Source organism: Pithys albifrons, chromosome 7, assembly GCF_047495875.1.
Source record: "Pithys albifrons albifrons isolate INPA30051 chromosome 7, PitAlb_v1, whole genome shotgun sequence".
NCBI classification, from domain to species: Eukaryota; Metazoa; Chordata; class Aves; order Passeriformes; family Thamnophilidae; genus Pithys; species Pithys albifrons.
The window spans coordinates 14,525,416-14,549,243 of record NC_092464.1 but is presented as its reverse complement, the minus strand read 5'-3'; the positions used below and the strand labels follow the sequence as shown (position 1 = coordinate 14,549,243).

General features: G+C 37.1%; 1 protein-coding gene and 1 pseudogene across 13 annotated transcripts in view; both read right to left on the bottom strand.

Moving 5' to 3' along the window:
• PARD3 (par-3 family cell polarity regulator) overlaps window positions 1-23,828 on the bottom strand; it is a 447,638-nt gene that overhangs the window by 230,418 nt on the left and 193,392 nt on the right. For 9 of the 13 annotated variants that reach the window (XM_071559915.1, XM_071559924.1, XM_071559920.1 and 6 more), the window contains one exon: window positions 22,444-22,575. The exons of the other annotated variants lie outside the window; for them this stretch is intronic. In XM_071559915.1, the coding sequence (XP_071416016.1) occupies window positions 22,444-22,575 (132 nt within the window). The remainder of the gene's footprint in view (window positions 1-22,443; window positions 22,576-23,828) is intronic. 13 annotated transcript variants of the gene reach the window in all.
• LOC139674795 (5S ribosomal RNA) lies at window positions 5,332-5,449 on the bottom strand (annotated as a pseudogene).

Below are 23,828 nucleotides of genomic sequence, written 5' to 3'. Positions count from 1 at the left end.
TGTAGATGGACAAATGTACACCTTAGCTAAGGGTTCCTAATTTGCATATCTTAAAGGTAATTCTTACAGTTCTTCCTCCTCTGAAAGAACAAAACTAAGCAAGTTGCTGGCACCGACTCCCACAGGAGGAAGACCCCAAAGGGAGCCCCAGCACTGTGACAACAATGCAGAACATGTGGCTTTGATGCAGAGAGGCGCACCCAAGACTGCTCTCAGCATCTGTGTAATTTTGAGTGATGAGATTTTACCATTTTGCAGTTTTATCTTTTACTTCTCTTTTGCCAAATTGCACAGTCGCATGCTACACTTTTCTCCCATGCCATCCTTCACTGGGCACTCCACTAAAATTGCTTCAATTGAGTTTCCCTGTTATGCTGTAGAATTTTCTTTTTTGGTCTTTTGCACAACATGGATTTTACCTTAGGCACCAAACAAATTCACCATTTTAATAACAGGAAATACTATAGCATTTTTCATTGTTCTTCGCTCAATTTGTTTTGTTGAAATCAACATGAAAAACAATTTCAAACTCCTCAGTAAATGCTTCATTTATGAATGTTCCATTCCAAGTGCCTACAGGGTTACAATCTGGTCTATGACAATTTTATTAATTTTTTAATCAAAAGCATTAAATCAAATTTAAAATAAATACTACTCAGTACTTCTGTAGTGCCCTTCAGCACAGTATGGCAAAAGCACTTCATGGACAATAATGACCTTAGCTTCACTGCACCCTCAGAAAAAAATATTAGAGGTTATTCTCCAAATCATTTATTTGGGGAAACTGAGGCACCAAAGATTTCTTTCCATATTTTTGATGCTCATTTCAAGCCTTAGATGCTTTCAGTTTTGGGTGACATCTCTGAGATAGACAAAGCCTTACTTTGAAAAAAATGTAAAATATTTGCATGTGCTCCTGAACTAGACCAAAAGGCCAGAAGATAAAACAGCACTTTAAAAATAAAATAGCACTAAGCAGATTTCTGAAGGCATCAAAAATCTCTAGACTCATCACTGAAGACATTCCCTGTTGAGGTCAGCAGAAGGCACCACAGGTCCCATTGCTCCTGGCTGGGGAGAGGCTGGGAAAAGCATCGATTCCTTCGGAGCAGTTTGGCCCTGAGCCTGCAGCAGCACGTGAGCTGCTTACTGTCCTGTAAAACTCTTACACAACACAACAAAACACGACCAACAGCCAAACTTCATCACCACCACCACACAAAGCTCTCCAGGGACCAACAAAGAGAACCTCTTTGTTTAAAATGTAATGAGGAACAAAGTGTAGGACACCACACAAGTGCCACAACCACAGGTCTAGAAGCACTCTGGAAACTATCTGTAAGTTATACAAAAAAGAACAAGAAATAACTCATTTGTTGCAGCAGAAGAGACTCCAGATCTTCAATAAAACTAACTCTTTTTAAACTTCTCAGAGACCTTATTTCCATTTGTGACTCTTTCCCTTTCTTTTCCACAACAGGTCAGAGCAGCTGAGGCTGAACTCAGCACACGTGATGGTGGTGCAGTATTTCCAAGCAATTGTATTTCCATCCTGCAGCCCATAATAACACCTCAGCCTGGCATTTCATTATCCTGCAAGGCCAGCACAAACCACAGATGTGGGCTGTTGAAAGAGGTAGTCTCCTCTTTTCCTCTCCCCAGCTGGTTAATGTTTGGCACTGGATCTCTCTGTCCACTTTCTCCTTTCAGTTTATTCAAGCATTTGTATCATTATACAAAAGATCTAAATTAAAATTAATGTTTAATAAAAACAATTTTAATTGGTTACATTTCCCAGGCTGGTCCAGTTCAGTCTAATTAACAGCCTCATAAAAGCTTAGAGAGGCACAAGGGAGGAAGCAAAGCATGGCCAGGACTGCTTCTTTCAGCAGCAGAGGCGACTTACTCAGATCAGTGTTTGAAAGGATACGGCTCATGTGTGGTTTCACACACAGCTCAAGGCACTCGTTTCAGCATTCAATAACTTGCACTGTTCTATGTCCAATCTCATATGTCTTTTATCACCTCCTTCAAAATCCTACCTATTTTCAACTAATCTAAATAATTGTCTTGTTCACTGAAGTTGCTATCTCAGCATTTCCCCTCTTTAAAAATGAGCAGGCCTTCCAGGAATAAATCCCTCTTGCCCTTGTACACTGTTGACCTATTTTCTATAATTTGTTTTTCTCCCTGCCAGTTTCTAATCTATAGCAGAACTTCATTTATCACCACATGAGTAGTTACCAAAACAACTTCATACAAAAATTCCATAATCTTCCTTAGAGGAGACCAAATTAAGACAGAGGCACAACCATGATTTTAAATGCTATATTTTTCCATGCATTAAAAACTAAGATGCATAAACAGACGGAACACCCTCCCCCCCCCCCCCCCCCTTCATCTTGTGGCTGAATTTCTTTTCATTGATCCCACCCCAAAAAAAAGGGAAAACATGGAAGTCATATACACATTAGAGAAGCATGTGCCCAACTGCTTCTCTTTATCAAAATGTCATAGCACTTGATACATAGATGTCTACATAAACTCTTTTAAGGTTAACAATAGCATTTTTGGAAACAAAATTCGATAATGATCCAGAACAACTTTTGTTTATTATAAGAACATGGACACTGTTAAGCCCCACATTTAAACATTCTGACTTGGATATAACATCTTCCTATGTGTTATAAACTAGCTAAAGCCAGGTTGAGTGTTTTGACACATACAGGAGCTTGTTATCAATTTCCCATAAATCACATTTGAATCCCAGATAAGCCAATCAATGAAGTTAGTCCAGTCTAAGACCTCCTTGAAGAAATGTTTATTTTGCTTTAACTCTTCAAACATATTTTCTGAACCTGGAAAAAAATATTTTTAGCAAACCAGAAGACAGCAAGCACTATTACCTTCCCAGTCTGAAGCTTTTTTTCTTCAAGCCATGAAAGGAAAGCTTGAAGAAACCTGAAGAACAAGGAATTGTTGGGGTTTCAATAAATGACATCAGAAATCAAGCTGCACTGAGCGCTTCTTTCTCTGCATCTCTGGGCAGGATCTTCGGGCTCTTCCACTCTCCAGTTTCACAGAATACATCAAGTTTCAGACTAACTAGCTGGGGTAGTCCAGCACTCTGCTGTGGCCAGCTCTGGCTCTTGCAGAGGGCACTTCAAGGACACTACTGACCTACCAGTACTCTTGACTAGATGGGAAGTAGAATATCATCTGCTTTTATCATCACAGAATTAGAAGTGTGAAGCACAGAGTGAATCACTGAAACAAGACAAAGGTCACTATATCTTACACTGAAACTGACTCCATGTAAAGGGAAAACCAATTTAGAAAAAAATTAGAAAATTCTATGACAGTCTGTTGTTTCTCACCGAAATTAATAAAGCTCATAGTGTTCTCACAGAATAATATGATTTGAAGATAATACAGGGAGAAACTAAACAGATGAGTTTAAAACCTGTTAATTTTTATTTAATATAATCAGCACATTCCCTGCTCTTTTCTTTTGTATGGTCTATCCTCGGGTACTTACAGCCTCAGAATGATTCCTTAATATTAATACTTATATTTTCTTCAGTTTTATTGAAATAAAAATAAACAACAAAACTTAAAGAAATATCTCACACACACATATTCTAGAAAGTGTAGGGAAGAGGAATCCCTAAAATTAATGAAATGCACTTGTCTTTCTCTCTTTACATATAAACAGTTTGAAGGCAACAATGAACAAAGAACCAGAGGTTATCCACACACAGAAACAAAAGAATATTAACACAATCTTTAAAATAGAGGAGGTGATACTTCCCAATGGGATAGACAGTAAGATAATGTTACCCAAGAGCAACTCAAAATGAAGTGATGAAATTTTCCAGCAAAACACAACCCAGGTTTAAAACAATCTTTTAAAACATGATCAACGAGCTTTGTAAGACTTCACTATATCACACCAGTAGACTGAGAAGCCTGGTGACTGAGGAAATTGAAACGTGAACAAATATAAGATAAAGAATTCTAAGAAATGCAATCTAGTCTATGCTTCAAAGGGAATAATCTTGGAAAAAGTAGGCTCAAAAAAAAAAAAAAAAACACCAGCAAAAATAATCATACATTAAAGAATTAGTCTGGGATAATACTGAGGTATATTTAATATATTTGGGGTTTACTGCAGCATCAAATATTTTTGCAGCAAATTTAGCTCTGAAAGTGATTTCAAATTGCAATTCCCAGTGTTCTGCCCTCTTGGGATAATAAGGATGAATATCAGTGTAGTATGTACTTATTTATACTGTAGATTAATAATAACAAAAGAAATGGGTTTTGTATAACATCAAATATTAATGAAGAAAATTAGTCAAAAAGCATAAGTACCAGTGAGAACAACATATTACTGGGAAGATGATAATACTCCTCTGTCTTAGTTACCAACTCCACAACACTGCCAACTATGCAATGTATTAATAGCTAACTCATAGCCTCACTATATGGAACAGTACTTCAATTGTTTTAACCTAATTCCTACTCTAATTTACCTACAGGTAGCACAGAGTTTGAAATGCCTGAAGTGGAGCAGACAACTACATTTCCATTTATCTATCTCTTTGAACATGACTGGAAAATACTTCTCTTTATAGTGGAAAAACGATGTAGGTGGAAAGGATTTAGAAACAGGGTACATTTCCAGAGGGTAACGTGTGACCTGTGCATGTGGAGGGGAGGAGAAATATCCAGGCTAGACTGGCTGTACAAGAAGGACTGACTGATGGGTTACCTCTGCTGACTTGTGGCAAGGGTTAAGGAACACCTCTCCAGCTTTAGGAGAAAAAAACTACATCTTCCAACTCACCACAAACTATTATACATCAGACAGAGCGGGGCACAGATGCACACATGCGAAACAGCAACCTCGTGGTGTGTGTGTGCTCAAGTGAACACAGCTAGGCACTGGAAAGCTGGAAGCTTTTTGTCTGTGAAGTTCAAGTAATCCAAATATTAGCTGAGTACTAGGGACCTTCCTATCAAGATGCAGTCAAGGTGAAGAAGAGATTATTTATTTATCAACTTGCTTTTCCGTATAGGAAAATCCTGACAGGCACAAATACTGAGCTGGTGTATTCTGATGCAGGTCATCATCACCATCATGGCTAAGCTTCACAAACTAAGATTTGGGAAGGGCTCTCCCCACATGGGTGTGCCCTTCCAGCCTGCGCAGTGGATTTTTTAGGTGAGGCACAGCGTGTGCAGAACTGGCCCCACACTTTAACTCCTAAGGTTCAACTGCCACGGCCGAGCAAGCTTGGACAGTGCCAGTGAAGTCCTCAGGACTAGAACCTACAGCCCCCAGTATTCCCAGGAGGTCTCCCATCCAAGTACTAACTGGGGCCAACACTGCTTGGCTTCCGAGATCTGAAGGGATCGGGTGTCAGGGAGGCATTTAACTGCAGGTAAATATGGATTAATTGCAAACACTGGACAGAGAAGGGGATCGGAACAGAACCTTTGTGCGGTACAAATCCATGTAGTTGGAAGAAAGGAGGTGAAATGAGGCTAAATACCAGAAAAAAGTCCTTAATGGGGTGATATGTCAGATTGCAAAAGTCTCCCAAGGGAAGAAGCAGAATCCCCACCACTCAACACATGTAAAAGCAGCATGAACACGATAGGCTACAGGGAATAACTCAAAGCATAGCAAGAGGATGGTTCGGATGTCCTAATAATATAACAGGATTTAAAATGACTAGATAATTCTATTATCATTAACCACATTCACAGTAGTACAAGCTAAAACACAGTTGCTATGGCAATCAATCCTTGTGCGTCGTTGCAGAAAATGACTGAGATGCAAGGGATGGAAATGAATTGAATCATCCCTTCCTATTCTCAAATAATTCAACATACCAGTCAGCTGGGAAACTACCTAAGACAAAAGTTTACATCTAGATTCCCATAAGTCTTAAAATATATAGTAAAGCACGAATGAGTATTCATATATAGGCTATCCTTAGACTTGTACAATTAGTTTAGATTCGAGGTAGGTACAAGGCTCCAGTTCAGAGAGGATGATGCTGGAAACAGATGGATTGCTCTCATCATTGCATTTGGAATACTTACTACTGCTTGAATTCTATCAGCACAAAGTAAACTGACACTATGGAAAGACCAATGCATGCAGAGTTCTGCTGTCATGGTATTACAGCTCCATCTCATGAGAATATGAGACAACTTGCTTTCCATGTGGGAGGCAAGGAGAAAAAGACAGCAAAGGTGACCATTTGCACTGGCACTTTCTAAGGAGCCCTAGAGGAAACAAACCATAGTACTGAAAGCATCTTACTTCTAGTTCTTAATTTATATTCCCAACTGAAAACACAAAAATTTTTAAGAGTTAAGCAACAAGATAACAAACTATCAGCAGTCTCTTGATTACATATTATCAACTCCACATCAGTTCCGTGTTATTACAGAGCAGTAACAACATTCACATCTCTCAGTACACTGGAAAATGCATACTGGTTTGCCCACTCAGCTTTCCTCTTTACTTTACATAACACAGTATTTGTCAGGAAATGAGGAAGTTAAACTTAGCATTAATAAAATCCTTACAGTGGGAGAACATTTTGGAACTCAAATTTTGAAAATTGGAATTCAAATCATTCCTGGTACCATTGAAATATGGCTTGAATCTCTACCAATAAAACTTTTATCATGATAACTTATAATTTAAAATAATAAGACACTAACACTACTCTTACTCCAAAACAAAAAAAGTTTCCAGCAAAACACAGAAAGAATAAGGGGCAAATGAAAGCTCAAATACCTTAGCGAAAAACCACTATGTTCTCTCAGTTTTGTAACACAGTAAAAAGTGGTTACGGTGTTTTTTAGGAAAAAGGAGGCATATGCAGGCAGAAGAGAAGACAACTAGTTCTGCTCCTTGGAAATTCAGAGCAATGCTTCCTGTCAAAAAAAGAGTTTCTCAAGTGAACAAAGTATTTCTTTTTTGGTCTTTTGATAATCTACCAGATTGTTAATAATGCAAAGCAGCCCACACAAAGAGAGGGGTCAGTATAGGTTATAGGAGCCATATATTCTGAAAGGAACACGTTTTTATCTGCTAGTGCTGGTATTTTAATGTAATCCTTACTCAGTATTTTCTGCAGCATTACATAAAAACCTTCAGCAGAAACCAAGGCGGGAGGGAAAGATCAAAAAATGAAGGAAGTTCCATATTCTGGTTTGAGAATCAGCTACAAGTGAGCAAGTACCCCAGAAGGTTAAACATGAACTCTAAAATCCTCAATTACAAAATATTTGAGGGAGGTTAAAAAAGAAACTAGCAGGCTTTTTAAAAGCCACTAAATTCAACCTTAAAGAATGTATTATATTTTAAGTGAGAAGCAAAGTACTCAAGTCAAGAAAAAGATCCGAGCAGCAGTGGAGTTTTCAATACTCAAAAATAGATACAGAAGCAATATATTTGATAGATGTGCTACACAGTTATCCTTGTACATTTAAAAATTTAGTTACACAATGCAATATTTTGTAAAAAAATGTTTCAAGAGTAAGCAGAGAAAATTACTTCAAGTACTACTGGAACATTCTTGAAATACTCGAACATGCCTGAATTCATGAGACATTTATTCAACTGATGAAGATACATCATTTTTATTGAAAACAGCCTGTAACACACTGCATGTATATTTTGTTTCTATTTTAATATATTTCATTAGTATTTTTCTTGGATTTTAAACAAAATTCTTCCTGCTTGTGTGAGCTTCAAGTCATTAGTGCCAAAACTTCAGGCAATGTTTCGTGAGAAAATTACTGAATTATGTCTGTTTATGATTATAACACAGATATCTCAAGAAAATTATTCCCTCTTGGGCATTAAAAACTAAATGAGTACGAAAGACTAGAATGTGTTTAGTGTGATCAAGCTAGCTTTTCCCGCCAAAATGCTTCAATTTAATCCAAACTAATTTTTTAAAACTTAAACAAAGTCTCATAAGTTATTTCACTTCCAAAAATGACGTGCATTTACTAGAAGACTCAGTATAAAGATATCATTAAAAAAAATCCAAAATGTGAAGGCCAAGAATTTTACTATGCAACTGCTGTAAATAATTTCTTTTTTTTTAATATAAGTTCATGGATGACTCAAAAAGAGCATGTGTGAGAAAGGAAAAGCAATCCCAGTGCAACTGAGAAATTAAAGTGAAAAATTAAATCAAGGAGCCAAAAAACAGACACACAGATGGTAAAAACTGGCAAAAATTAAACGTAAAAATCATGCTTTTAAGTACCAACAGATGCAGTGACTTTAAAATATTACTCCTTGAGGATACACAAAGACAATAATCCCAGATTGTGATTCCTGGGCCAGTCTACTGCTGTGCTAGTGCCCCAAAGTACACTGTACTGTACAGAGAAAAAATGATGTGTCAAAGATGGTGGTATCTGCTCTGCCAGTCTACTAAAATAGAAAGGAAGAAAATTAAACTATCCAACACTGTAAAACTATTGTCTTCAGAAAAAAAAAAAAAAAAAGAAAAAATTAGCTGTATAAATGAGATAAAAGAGGAGACTTGGAGAATCCATTTACAGATTTATAATACTACAGGACTGAGCATGAACTGGTTATTTCAGCATTTCTGAAACATTTCTTCTCAAAACAATACTCGGGTTTCTTGGTCCAGATGGAAGCAAGGCTGTGCTTCCCAGATTCCGTGATGCAAAATGTTGCCACGCTAATAGCTTTGCTGACCCCGTATTTAGGGTGCCCTTGATTATAATCACCACAATTACCACAATTACCTCAAAGTTATCCCAATTTAGACTACTGGTATTAAAATAGGGAAAGAAAAATAATCCAAGATTTGAAAATCAAGAAACTGATGTGTAGTACCTACATGCTTGAAGTTCAGCCTTTCCTGAAAGATCTCCCTAGAATCTGAACTTGAAATGAGCAATTGTTAGTAGTACCTTTTAAAATACATTACATAAGACCACTTTTCCAGATTGTAAAATGAATTCAACTGATGCTGCTATGTGTGATTGAGCAAACCCTGAATCTTATGCCATCACTGTAATTTCAAGCTAGCTGTAAACATAACCATAAAGACTATTGCTTTTAGGGGCACTAAAAAACAAAGTCAAATTCAAGGAAAACAAAATTATGTTTATTTACTACCTCTTCCAGTATGCAGAAATTTACAGTGGGCACTTTGGCCTCTAAAACAATTACTGACACTATCACAATAATCAAAGTATCAGGAAGGTCACTGAGAACTCCACAACATGAATGTATTAAAAAAACAGTTACATGAAAAACACCTGTCAGAAAGCTTTGGAAGCTATATATAGACACATTTAAACATATATATATATATATTTACATATATATGTGTATGTGTATGTGATCAGTGACAGGACTGTAAAGTTCCATTCCTAAAAGTGGGCAATTAATGAGTTGTTCTGTATTTCTAATACACAAACAAGCATATATGTGTACTTTATTTAACTCTAACATATATATTGATGAGCAGTAACAAAGTGGAAGTATAAAAATGAACATAAAAGTTTGCTGTATGTTAACGGGCAAACAAAGACATTGTCATGAACCAAATAAATTTTGCCTTTTGTAGAGTCTCCAAGCTGAGATGACCTAGAGAGGCATTACTTCTCCCCAGGACACCCAGCTAGCAGAGCCAGCAGTGCTCCAGCAGCTGCTGCTTGCCTTGCTTAAACAGCCCAAGGGGTGGTTTCGGTGTGGCTCCCCTCACCCAAACCAGTCCCAGCTGCACCCTGCAGAGGGAAACGCTGCTCTGGTTTCATCCAAGGTGCCTGAGGTTTGGTGTTGGAGTAAGACAAGTCAAAGTGTGCCTGATGCAGAGTGCTCAAACCCCCAGGGGCCACCATGGGAGGGCACAACTCTTCAGCTGCGCCTCCTCTTACTCTTACATGCACAAAGTGTCAAACACAGGAAGACATAAAATTTAAAAAGTCATTAGCGAGCTGCACTGCAATGGTGTAGGTAGATATGTGCGTTCACACTGATACTAATATTACTTTTTTTTTCTCCTGCACATTTCCTAGCTTACATCCCAGTATTCTCTGCTGTTCCCAAACACACCAGTATGAAGCTGAAGTGCCTCCTACCCAACCTTCAGTTTTTCGGTAAGACTGACATTTGTTAATTTAGGGAAAAATTGTCAGAGTCCTTGAGCCACATTAATTTCACCTACCCAGAATGCTACAATACATACCATGCTACTGAAGTATAATATTATAAGATACTTCTTTTACACAGAGGATAATTTGACTGACCTTCAAGTCACCACCAAAATCCATCAGTTCTGATAAGAGGATAAGTTAAAAGAGTTTTCATGAAGAGAAAGCTATTTATAGTGACACTACTAGTGTAACTACAAGGAGGAGATCCTGATGGGCTTGCTTTATGAAATCTGTGCTTTGTTGTAACAATTATTGCCTAGAAAATCAAGATAAATAAAAATGGCATGATGGAATACTCAATGCGACTTTCAATAATTTTAAACAGCGATGCTCACAGATATGGTCGCTTTCTTTTGGGACATTTAATTTAGTCTGTACTTTGGATAAATGAGTTGAAATTATAAGCAATCATGAATTCCTGAACATTAGGAAAATAAAGATTTTTGAAGACAAATGAGGGTATCCAAAAGGAAGAGGAAATTAAGCTTTGATACAAAGCGATTGAACACTGGCTTCCTGCCTAGTATTCTGAAGAAATACTAAGAGAACCAGGGGGATTGATCATACTGAGTACCTCACTCCTTATGTGTTTATTCCACAGTCTGTAAAAATGTCTTCAATATACAGGCAAAAGAATACTTTTTTCCCCTCCCATTTTAGAAATAGTTCTGTGTGTATGCTGTCTTTAACACTGATTTTTTAAACCATGACAAGTAATATTTTCAATGGCAATTGTGCTATAATAATAATAGCCAACTGATTTTTCTCAAATTCAGAAATAGTCATTTCTAAGCTGGAAAAAGAAGCCTAAAAAATTTCAATCCAAATGAAGTTAAAGTAATCACATGCAGCTGTCATGAAAGTGAGTAGTACCTTAACATGGAATCTGGCCAACAATTCTTATTTTTAAAATATCACATTCAAGAGATAGAAATTAAAAGTAGTATTTATTTAAAAAGTAAAATCTTGACAGCAGTTTATTAGGGAAACTCTTTAGTTCATCCAATCAATTGCTTCTCATGGAAACACTGGTTGTACTGTATTTGGTTTAATTCTATGTGTCCTGGTATGGAACCTCCCTCAACGAGAGTAACTACATCAGTTATACATTAATGTTCTTTCTTTGGCACAGAGATTTGGCAAAATGCCTTACCATTACCACAATGCGGCTGACAGTTGTTTGGTCTCTTGAAAATATTAATTATTTATTAGGTCAGATCCAATAAAGGCATTTAAAAAACCCACAGATATTATTGGGGTTTTGTTCTGTTTTGCATGTGACATACATAGAAGTAAAAACTTATTTGTACATCCCAATTTCCTAACCAACTTAATTCCTATTCTCCCTGCTTGCCCTCTCCCTGGCCCTGCCTGGATACTCAGTTGACCACTTCAGAAGCGACTCCAATTAGTTTTAGGATCAATTTAGAATGGACTTATTTTCAAATCAGCCACTGAATGAACTAGCAGGGTTAGCCTATTATCTTCTTTTCTCACACTGTTAGACTGAGGAACTGACTTAAAATCTCATGGTATATCACATCAACTAGGTCATATCACGTAATTCCATTCATTCAGTTGCTGCACTCTCTAAATCTTGCTGTGTCCCTTCATGAGAATCATGGCATTCCTCAAAGTATCCTATAAATTACAGTAACCACTTAATACAGCCAAAGAGTACTACATTCAATAATGAAATGCTCATACTTAAGCAATAAAATCAAGATTAAATTTAAAACCCAAAATAAAACAAAAGCCCACACAAATTACTTCCACATAACTCAATTTTTAACTCTAAGTTACATGGTATCATTCCCATTTACAGTAGAGTGCAACCATGTCATTAAAATGACCTGTCCACAGAGGATTTTAAAGAATAGGCACCTTTCCTATTTCCATCAATCAAAGATAAATTAACTGTCACTTCCTCAACCAAAAGGACAAACTTGAGCCTTTTCTGAAAGCACCTTCTTCACAATTTGTAATTCACAGAAATTAAAAAATGAAAACCATCCTGCTTTTATTCCATAAATTAGATAAAGATAGGTTTCTCGGTCAGATAAAATTCTTTTCCCTTGCCCAAAATAACGACTTTGTCTTTATTTCTGTTCTCTTTGGAATTAACTGACTTGTAGGACTCAGCAGTGTATTACCTGAATCTCCCCTAAAAACTACAGTGAGAAGCAAAGATCTCTCACATCCATGTTCCTGTCCAGATAAGTTGTTCTACTTTAGTGTAGAAAGCACTAAAACTCCCACTACAAACTAATAACATAAATATTTCTTTAAAATAAGTAACATGAGCCATTTAGAAGAAAAATTGTATCAGGAAGAAAATGAGAGTATTAAAAAAAACAACAAACAAACAAAAACCAACAAAAAGGGAGTTATTTTTCCATTTCAAGTCAAGAAAATTCCACAATGTGAATTACGTTAACTGAAAATTAAGTTAATGTGAATTGTGACTTCTAATGCAGACTTATGAAAGCTTGGTTTGGCAAGAAAACCAAGCAATTTATCAATCTTGGGGTTTCTTATAAATTGGAAGGAACAAGAAAATAATATTTGACTTTGAGGGTGACAGAGCACTGGAGCAACCTTCCCAGAGAGACCGTGGAGTCTCCTCTCTGGAGATATTCGAAACCTGCCTGGGTATGATCACGTGCAACCTGCGCCAGGTGAACCTGCTTCAGCAGTGGGTTGGATTAGGTGATCTCCAGGCATCCCTTCCAACCCCAACCATACAGTGATTGTGAGAAAAAAAACCCCACAGCACTTGGGATAACTTGGGATAGAATATAAAGAAGAGCATCAAGACTGAAAAAAAATAAAAGAGGGAGATGAAGTGTAGAGATGGCACCTCTTTCCTTCTAAGGAATCTGCTCCTGCTCTGTAGCAACCTGTATTATAAACCACAAAGCAGGTATGAAGAAAGAAAACAAAGGTATAGCAGAGAAAATAAGAACACAAAACAAAGGGAAAAAAGGTAAAATATCAATACCATGTACTACTAGTACCACCTTCTGAAGTAAAAATGCATAATTTCTTTTTAAGCCTCAAAGATACAAGTAATCACATATTTACACTCTGGTTAAAAAGCTAGAATGCAGAACGAGCATAATGCGAATTTTAAATTAAGAATACTTTACCAAGGGCAAGGGAGAATCCTCTATAGACACAATTAACAGAATTGCTTTAATACACTTAAAAGTTTTAACCTTTGTGGTCTTTGAAGTGAATAGTGAAACTGCATCTATTTCAGGTTTGCACAGAAGGGCTGTACTACTCTGAAAAGTTTTATAGTGCTGTAAACTAATGAAATAAATTATCTTAATTTGGTTAGATCTATTTTCATTAACTGTATTACCCACCAAGGGAATGAGGACAAATTTTCATTTTACTAATGTATTTCACTTCTGCATTACTTTGGCATGCCATAATTGCAGCTCTGCTCAGTGCTGCTCACTCTGCCATCTCGGGGCCACCTTTCCCCCTCTCCCAGGACTAGGCACAGCTCCAGCACTTCTGTAGGGGTGAAGCTGCAGCACCACTGGCAAGGCTGTGCAGGACTAACTCCTACCATGTTCCCCACGGTGCCTTTGAGGGCACAGCACAGTAGCAGCAACAAGCACATTATGGAAACAGAGCAGTTTTATTACAAACCATGGCGGTACATTATGTACACCTGGACTAAAAAGTAAAGATATGAGAAGATAAACCTTTTTCACAGCACAAAGAAAGAAAACAAATTCCTGAAAGGAGAAAAGGAAGACTGGATATGTCCTTTGATGAAATGCTTTTCCAGGCCCATTCATGGCTCTTCAGATGTCCTTATTTGGCCTGCTGCCATGGATGAACAGCAGTCTAAAAAGACAGAGATAATATTGTTCCACAAAATAATTAGAAAACAGTAAAAAACCTAACAGAAATAATTAATTAAAACTTCCTATAGCATCTACCTGAAATTTAAGAGTGCATTAGTTATATTGCTGGTATCATAAATTCATTACCATAAATTAATTACCATAACAACAGGATTATTTAAATAGTTTGGTCCAAAAGGGCAGGAAAATAGCAGTGTGTGTTTACTAGCAAGTTAGAAAATGCCTTTCACATGTGCCAACACTCTTCAGAAAGTTTCTGCAGAACACAGTGGATCTTCTAGGAGACAGTAGCAGAGAGAGTTGTGATGACCTCAGTCCATTCAGCACTTGTCAGGCTGCACCTGCAGTACCATGACAAGTTCTGTCCACCAGAGTTCATGAAAGACAAGAACAGACTAAAGTGGGTCCAAAGGAGGGCCATGACGATGATAAAAGGGTTGGAAGGTCAATACTGTGAAGTAAGACTGAAGAAGTTTATGCTTTACTCTCTGGAGAAGAGAAGGCTCAGGGGGAGCTCATCACATTAATCACATTATTCTAGTACTTAAAGGGCGGCTACAAAGATGGAGGCTCTCTCTTCACATGGAGGCACATGGAGAAGACGAGATCCTACAGGTACAAGTGCAAGAACAAAAAATCACTGAAAGAACCTCCCCAGGAACATGGTAGACTATCCATCACTGGAGGTGTTCACAACAGGATTTGACAGGATGCTAGGTAGTCTCACTTAGGCCCTCTTTACCACAAAAGGTTGGACCAGATGACCAGGTGTCTTCCAATGTGGCCTATTGATTCTTTAAATTTCAGACCAGTACATCATCTATCTGCCTGCTTATACCAAAAGTGTTTGAGTGTGAGGATATGCATGCATGAAAATGATGCATGTTTTTTTCTATAATAATTAAAACCCATGAGTATTTTTATAAAATTGCCTTTTCTGGCTTTGGTTTGGCTTTTTTTTTTTAATGTGAACACATATGGAGTTACATTCTGCCACTGAATTCACATCTACACAGCAGCATACAACTGCAAGTAGACTGTAGCCCTCAAACTGTCTCACCTATTTAATACACAGTATGAAATGACATATTACTTTTGAAAGAAAAACAAGATAGATGCCAGCATGAAACATTGTTTATAAAAGCATCACCACTACAGCTGTCCCCAAGCAATAAAGCTGTTTATTCCAACCTCCTACCTCATATAAACTGAAATCCTCAGCACTGAAAAACAACTTCAAATCTGTTCATGACTCCAAGACAAATAAGAAGAGCCATCTCTTTCCAAAATATACAATTATGGTCATGTCCACAAATGTCTATTTTGTACAAAAGTTCAGACTTCTAAATTCCACACTTGTACACTGATGCATTCAGCATAAAGATAAGTCTTTCTCTTTAAGTCTTCCTTGTTTCTGTGGTTATGCACAAACATTTTGAGAATATTTAACAAATATATGTGTGTGTGTGTATATATATATAACATTCACATTAAGATTTATATAGAAAAATAAAGATATTTTTCTAAATTTGTGAGACATGACAACTCTTCTAAGGGTGTAGGAATTATGAGTCTACATAAAAATCAGAAAAATATCAAGTTAGGACTTTAAAATCAAATTACTTTTAATATGGAAATTATGTTTAGATTTAGAAATCTGGATGTGAAGCAAGTTAGATCCAAAATCAGCCTGTGATTCTGATTCTCTCCACAGAAAGACGTGGTAAAAATTTTAACCTTAAAATGAGAAATCATAAATACAGAAATAGAGAACTTAACATGGCCATGATAAGAGGTTGTTTTACCCTCCCTTTTAAGCATTCTGTTATGTAACACAGAACCAGCTCCAGCAAGCCACCCAGATGGAGATGTGTCTGTGGCAACTGGGTTCCTAACCACCACCACCAGAGCCTCATCTGCTGAAAGCACTTCAGCAGGTCCATTCTGGGCACAACCCAGCTGAGCCCATGCACACCTCAACTCCATGCAGATCTAGATTCCAGTACTACACAACAGGAGTCTAGATATTCTTTTTGTAGGTACTCGCATTATAATCACCAAAGTACAGCTTTTTCATTTTGGAGCTCCTTCTGTATAGTATTTTCCCTAATCTAGTAATAATAAATGCAACACAGATAAAACACTGAAACAAATCCACAGAATAATCACTTAGTTGCGGTCACATACAGATCTACCCCAGTACCACAACAGTCTTATGGGAAGTCAAAGACTATTAGAAATTGTGTACCAATTTTGACCACATTATACATGCAAAATATTCCATAAGGGTGATCAGTCCAAGAAAAAAAATGAGAGAAAAAAATAATAAAAATATTACTACACCTGTATTTAGTAATGGCTCCCAGAAATCAAAGTGCTCTTCTGGCAGCCAGACAGGGCATTTGGCTGCCTCAGAACTACACACAACCGCTGTCCTTGCTGGGATGCCATTGCCCCTCTTCATGCTGAAGAGGGCACAACATGTAAGCTCTTCACTTCAGAGCTTACATGTCATCTGAGCCTGTAAGCCCCTGTGCTGAAGCAGTTAACATCTTGTCAGTATAAAGAAATAAAGGGAGCAGTCAATACCTAAACACCTGCAGAATCAGTGGCTAAGAGAAAATCAAGCTTTTCACCATTTTCATATTACAAAAGCCAGAAGAAACAATTGCTATAGCACATGGAGTGTGGATAGGGTGAAGCCAGTGTGATCACAGGGCCAAGAACCCACCTCAAGCAGTAAAAAACCTTCATTTGCAAATGGATATGGGAGAGGAGAGACTTTGAACTCCAGCAGGGACACCTTGGGATCTTCCATTCAACCCTGTGACCAACATTAACCTTAAGTGAATCCTCTACCACTGCACTGGTAACTACTGCTTCTACCTGCTCATAGTTAAAACTGTGTCCAGTTATTTAAGTCTGGTGCCATGGCCTTGTTCACTGACTGGTAAAATTTATTCTTCCCATTATCAGTCTCAGAGGGGTCTTGTCTTGTTTCACTACCCCTGGGTAATCTTGTGGCTACACCAATACATCTCCCACCTTTCATATAGGACCTCTGCTGAAGACCCCCCAAAAGAGACAGTTCTCTGCATTACATCAAGAGCTTTGAACACATGCATATCTCTGTCTTTGTGATGGAAATCCTCTCTAAGTAATATGACAAGCTTTAAAACTGTCTTTGTATTTTATAATTTATACACTGTCATGGTTCTATGTTCATTAAAGTTATTATCACAAGAGATAAATCATAAAGCACATGTACTTGAAAGAGAAGAAAGCAATAGACTCTACCCTGGCATTTTACAGAATAATGGATAACCAGTTAAAAATTATTCCTCCAACTGAAGCCTAGCTAATCCTTTTTCCAAATCTTAAAGCACAACTTCTTACTAAAGACAATAATTTTTACTGCAATTGCAATCTCCATGTGTGAGGAGTTTGAGATAAGAGCCTCCACCCCTGAGCCTCCCCATCTTCAGGCCATGAAAAAGAGTATTTGCAGGCCCTTCCATTGTAGTTAGTCATAAAAAAAAAACAGGAAAAAAAAGTCAAAATACACCTGTCACACAAGGAGAAACACAAGAGGTACATCGGTGAAAACAAAACTAGTCAAATACATTAGCTTTACTATTATGACACATTTAGAAGTAAACAAAATAAGTTAGCTCCTTTTTTGCCTTCTCTCTTATATTCAGGTATAAAATAGAAATGGGGGGTTTGTTTTTAAGTGACAACTTAAACATGGATAACAACATGGATGAGCTGGAACATGAGAATTCACAAGGAAATTAGTGGTTTAAAATCACCAACCTACTTCTGAGGCTCTGGTCTTTTTTTTTTTTCCAACTGACAGTGCTGAAATGGATTAATTTATAGTATCCAAATGTTTTAAGAGAGTATATTCAATCATATTAAAAGCAGGCCTTATTTTGCTGAAAATACAAGCTGAAGGCAGGTACTCTACAGCTGGAGATACAAGACCATATGCTACTTTCATGCCTGATCCTGTTGCAACAGGAACCAGAGAAACTGTACCAGATTACCATGGACAGATGTCATGAGTAAGAATAACTTAGGGAAAGTGCTCCATACAGCATATTTCTACACAAGAAGACAGCAGTAGTAACCAGCTTCTCTTTCTATCTTAGAACACAATTGAGTTGCTATAATCTTGGGCTGTTGCGAGATACCAGAAAGCTACTGGGAATTTAGGAATCAGGGCTGTTCTTCAGTAATAATGGTGAAATTGTACTCCATCGCCTACCTTGCTTTCATGAACCGACAAATGCAGATATACAGCAAATACATAATATATATATATGTCTATAGATTTACATATAGTTTTAACTAAGCAAACTCACTGTACTTGCAAATCTGACAAACTGCTTCATACTTCAGCAGGGCTGCTTTAGTATTTCCCTCTCCTGCTGCCCTCACCCCCTCTCCCAGCATACAGCACAGCCAGGTGCTCTTAATCCTTCTGCAAAACAGTCCCTGCCAGCACAGCAAGGAATATATTATTTAAGTTCAAGGTGTCTTGATTGCTGTCAGTTTCAATATTTGACTAACAAAACTAAAATAACCACCTGAGAGAACTTTTTTGTGTTCTTAGGGAACTGGTGAAAACTTTAACTCTTTCATACATTCGCTTTCATGTCTCCCTAGTGTGAAACAGCATGAGTCCAGGTTTGATCAGGGCCCAAGCAAGTTTTAAGGTGAACTGAGGGAAAAAAAACCCTCTCAAATAAAAGTGATATTTCCATATATATGAATAAATTTCAGAGAAAATAAGATTTTTCAGCCATTCCTCAAAGTTTGGTTGCTGTGGGGCAAAAAAAAGGGTGTTGTGGAGAGCAAGATGAAGAACGAAAATGAGCCTCTTCTTTCTTTTTTAAGATATTTCAGAATCAAATTAAAGATTCCCATTTTCCTAGTACTTGGCAATCTGTAAGAGGGAATGATTGAGTGAAAGAGTAAAAAATACAATAATAGAATCAATCACAGAATGGTTTGGGTTGGAAGGGGCCTTAAAGATCATTTAGTTTCAAGCCCTTCCATAAATAGGGACACCTTTCTATAGACAAATCTGGCCTTGAATAAATCCAGGGATGAGGCATCCACAACTTCTCTGGGCAAACTGTTCCAGCATCTCACTGTTCTCATAGTGAAGAATTTCTTCCTAATACTTAATCTAGACCTATTTTCTATCAGTTTAAAGCCATTCCCTTGTAAAAAGTCCCTTAATAATCCTTACCCTTCTAACTGTATTCTGAAATTCTGTTTGGATTTTTGGCTTCATAGAAACCCATGGATCATTTACCCTGTGGAAAACCAGAGAGCTCTGGAACTAACAATTGCTAGGTAGATGCAGACAACCAACATATACAACCAGAATACCTTAAAGCACTTGGAAAGCAGAATTAATCTTTTCCATTTCTTTGATGTATCACTCTAATTTAGCAGAGTCTGAGTAAAACACAATAGATACGGGCAAAAACAATTACTGCCAGGAATTTTAACGGACTTCATACATTCCTCCGCTTTTAGGCGCCAAAACCCAGACAAGTTTAGAGAACTATTTCTCCAACACCTTCTTGAACATATCTAATTCTGTGCATTTATTAGTTCCTGCTACAGCAGTTATAATGATTTCTTAGAAACAATGTTTCCTGAAGTTTCATCTGCAGAACTACTGTGATGCTGCAGAATTACAGTTTGCTACATAGGAAATGTAGTGAATACATTGTTTATAGGAAATAAGGGTCTGTCCACACAAAAATAATTGTATTCTTTGGCACAGTGCACCTTGATTCCAAGTGTAATTCCAGTGAATGTTTGTGTATGCTAGGTGACAAAGATCACCCTGGAATTCTTTTTTTGCCTTATATTCAAAAGGAAGAGGTGAGGCAAGTATTTTAATCGAAGTCAGAAGAGCCTTCATCCAACAACAAGCCCCTGGAGTCTGCAAGATGAATCCTCCAAAAAGCCCTAAAGGCAGGTTAGACCAGGACTATTAATACCCCTGGTATTTGCAATGAGTTCTCCCCCAGAGGTTTCTTGGCACTGTTGCAGCCTTACCCTTGGTGCCAGACCTGGTGCCTGCTGTTCTATATGCACATACTGGCAGGATGCACAGACTGCTCCAGCCCCTCCATAGCTCTGTCGAGCACACAGGAACATGACTGGAAGTTGCTAAATTAATTGATTAGGCCAGATCGCAACCTCATCGCAAACACATTGAGTTTCCCTTTCTCAGAAGTGAAAGGCTTAACCAACAGGAAACAAAATCCCGCAGAGGATAATGAGAAACATATTGGAGTTTAAAACCCCTTAAAGAGTGGAAGAAGAATATCTCTGTCTGCAGGCCCCAGCAAGGTCCTCCTTTTCTTCACTATGATGCATCCCACTCTTACAATAGACTTACTTAGTGCATACCCTGCTAAACAGGTTTCAGTCTAATAAATTATCCTGCTGATAGGAAATCACAATAGGATCCTGGTCTTTAAGGTAAATGCAGAATCAGTAACACATTCAAAGAATGAACCTTACCTCAAAAAACCCCAAACCAAACCAAAAATCCCCAAAATACCACTACAAATAAACAAAGCCAAAAAGAGGAAAACTTGCTCCAAAGAAACATGATATTTGCAATTTCAAAATGCAAAATTTGAAACCAGTAAATTGTGGTAACAAATACGCTTCCAGACTACCATTATGGCCCAATTATTTACCTAACTGATGGATAAATTGAACTAGTTAAGCTGTGTGGAGACTAAAATCAACATAAAGCTTAAGATGAAACATCATATATTAAAATTTCATGTATCTGACATTTTATAGGATGATTACTATTAAGATTTCTAATCCAACTTCTTCTACTCAGACAACAGTTTCATTAACTGCCATAGTGCAACTCTAATGACACATGGAAATTAAGTCTTGAAAACATCAAACAAGCAGAACTGTCACAGGAGAGGCCTTCAAATCTGGCATTGACTTTCCATTTCAACCCAGCCTGATACGGAGACAGCGGCCAACTTCATCTGCACTAACTCAGTATCTTCTTAGAGGAAAATAGTAATGGAAAGAATGCTATTATTAAATATTCAGAGAAAAGAGTACAAGGACCAAAGACAGAATTTTTCTCATAAAACATATAATTTTAAAATAATTTGCAGGTAATTACAAGACATAAAAATTGTAAATACCTCACATTTGTGGGGGGAGTTTAGTTTGATTTTTTTCTTATACTCTGTGATATTATTTAAGCTCCTTTCAAACTCAGAATGAATGAAGATTGTTTGGAGCATGCTATGATTTAGCAAGGCTGAACTTAAAATATCACTATGAGACTTGTGGGTGAAGGACAGTAGTCCCAGGACAGGAGCCCAATGTTGGATTGAAAACCTTCCCCTCCATTCACAAGGTACAGTGCAAGAAAGCTTGGGCTATGTCAAATAGCAAATTACATTTTGAAGCTCTTCCGTATAAAGCAAATTACAGTTTTATGTCTTATTGCTGTAAAATACAAAATTTGTATATGCTTGTTCAATGCAAAAATTCGATATTTTCATGTCACATTGTATAAAGGAGAAAAATGAGGTAATAATTCTACATATGCACTACCCTGGGCTTCCTCTTATATTTCCAATTTCCATAGTAAAGATGCATTTTCGGTATACTATTGAAAAATTTCAGGTATATACAAAGATATAACTTGAATTTCAGACCCCTAAGCCTCTATGACTACCAGCTTAATAACAAATATAAAAATTTTAAAAATAAAAAAAAATCCATCCAAAACCAAACCACCACTTGGAATTACTTAGTGTCTCAAAAAAGCCCAAGATCAAAAATGATATAAAAGTATACTAAAATATTATAACAGTCTTTAAATTTATAATTAATGTATTTTTGATGTTCAGAATAACAAACATTTAAAAGCACAATGCCAAAACTCACTCACATATGGCTATTCTGCAGTAGTATTATTAGATTTCAATGGCAAAATGTTTATCAAAATAATACTAATTAAAACAACCATGTTGGTATCAGTAGTGAAAAACAGCAGCACTCCATATACTATATAAATTTGTTTATGACTCAAAAATTAAATAATTTGCAGGTGTCCATTTCAGTTTTAATGTAGGTTTTTTGGAAGTAGGATGAACTCCATACAAATTTAGTTAGGATACTGCTGATGCTTCTATCATGTTTAGAGAGCCTATATCACAGAAGAACACACTTCTTTGTAATAGCTTGGTGTAGCATAAGGATTAGATTGATAAAGTAATATATATATACACATATATATTACCTGTTCTTGCCTCTCCAGCCACTTGTCCACCATGGGATGACTGGCACTTAACGATGAACGAGCATTGTCTCTCTGAAACTGGTTAGACCAGCTACTAGTATCTCGTGGTAGGCTTCTGTAGTTTTCATCTTTCTAGTTTAAAAGAAACAAAAAAGTGTCTTATAAAAAACAACCAGTCCTTGCACATTAACAATGCAGCTGGTTACTAAATGAATACAAAAGGAAGACTGACAAAAGCGAACGTGGGTCTGGCTGGACCCAAGGACAGTGCCAGTGCTCGGCCATCCCACTTCAGGAGCTCCATTTTCTCAGCACCAGGGAAGCCCAACTAAAGCCTTGGGGGTGTTGTCGATCTTGACCCCACTCGTGCTTCCCTTCCTCTCTTTTCCAGCCTCAAACCTCTAGTGCAAAGACTTCACAAGTACATCCTTAGCAAGGCTTTTAGAGCAACCAGAAGCAAATATAGCAAACACAAATCCATCCAGTGACAGCTATGGCCACTCTATAATCTTCCCAAGTCTCTATATGTAATCAGTTTTACAATGAAAAAGGTCTCACTGCTCCAGCTACAGGAATAGTGCGCTGTAGAATTCCAAACTTGAATTATTATTTCACATAATAATGCTTTCCTTGGTTTGCCTGAAGGTATACAAATACAGTCACATTTGTAGAACAGCAGCAGAGATTGTGCTGACAGAGATACATACACTGATCCCAATGAGTGTGATAAGTTTTTTCTTTTTAATGGATGAGTTTCTCTGCACATCTTTGCCACCAGCTGTACAAATTCTTCTGCTTCTAAAGATTATTAGTCCTTATCCAGTCTGTTCACTAAAAGCCAATGAAAGCACAGAGGCTGATTCTTAATGAAGGGAGCTACCTTTAGACTGAAGTCAGTGTTACCCAAGACACTTACATAGCTTAGTTCCCTGCAACTGTAAAAATACATGGAACTGAAATTCTGCTTAGCTTTTCAACAGAGGATTATAAATATGCTATAATATACTATAGTATCTGGCCTCAGAAGCAAAGTATTTTTTACAGTCTATATTTGTCTATCTTCATGCCAAATCAGATAATTTAGAAAGAGTGTCTATTTTTAAAACAGGATTGTAGTCCTATACATTTTGCAATACTAAAACTTTTAGGAATCGCAAAAGTCTCTAAAATAATAAACACCAATGCACATTTGCAGAAAAAAAAACAACTTTATTTATAGCCCACAGCAGATTTTTGGTCCTTTCTTAAAACAATTGCATTCCATCAGCATGAGTATTTCCTTTCCCCATTTACCATATTGATATTTCCTTGGCCTGCCATAATATTAGTTCAGTATTTTATATGCAGCATCAATTGCCTTACAACTGTCCTTCACAACTTTATTT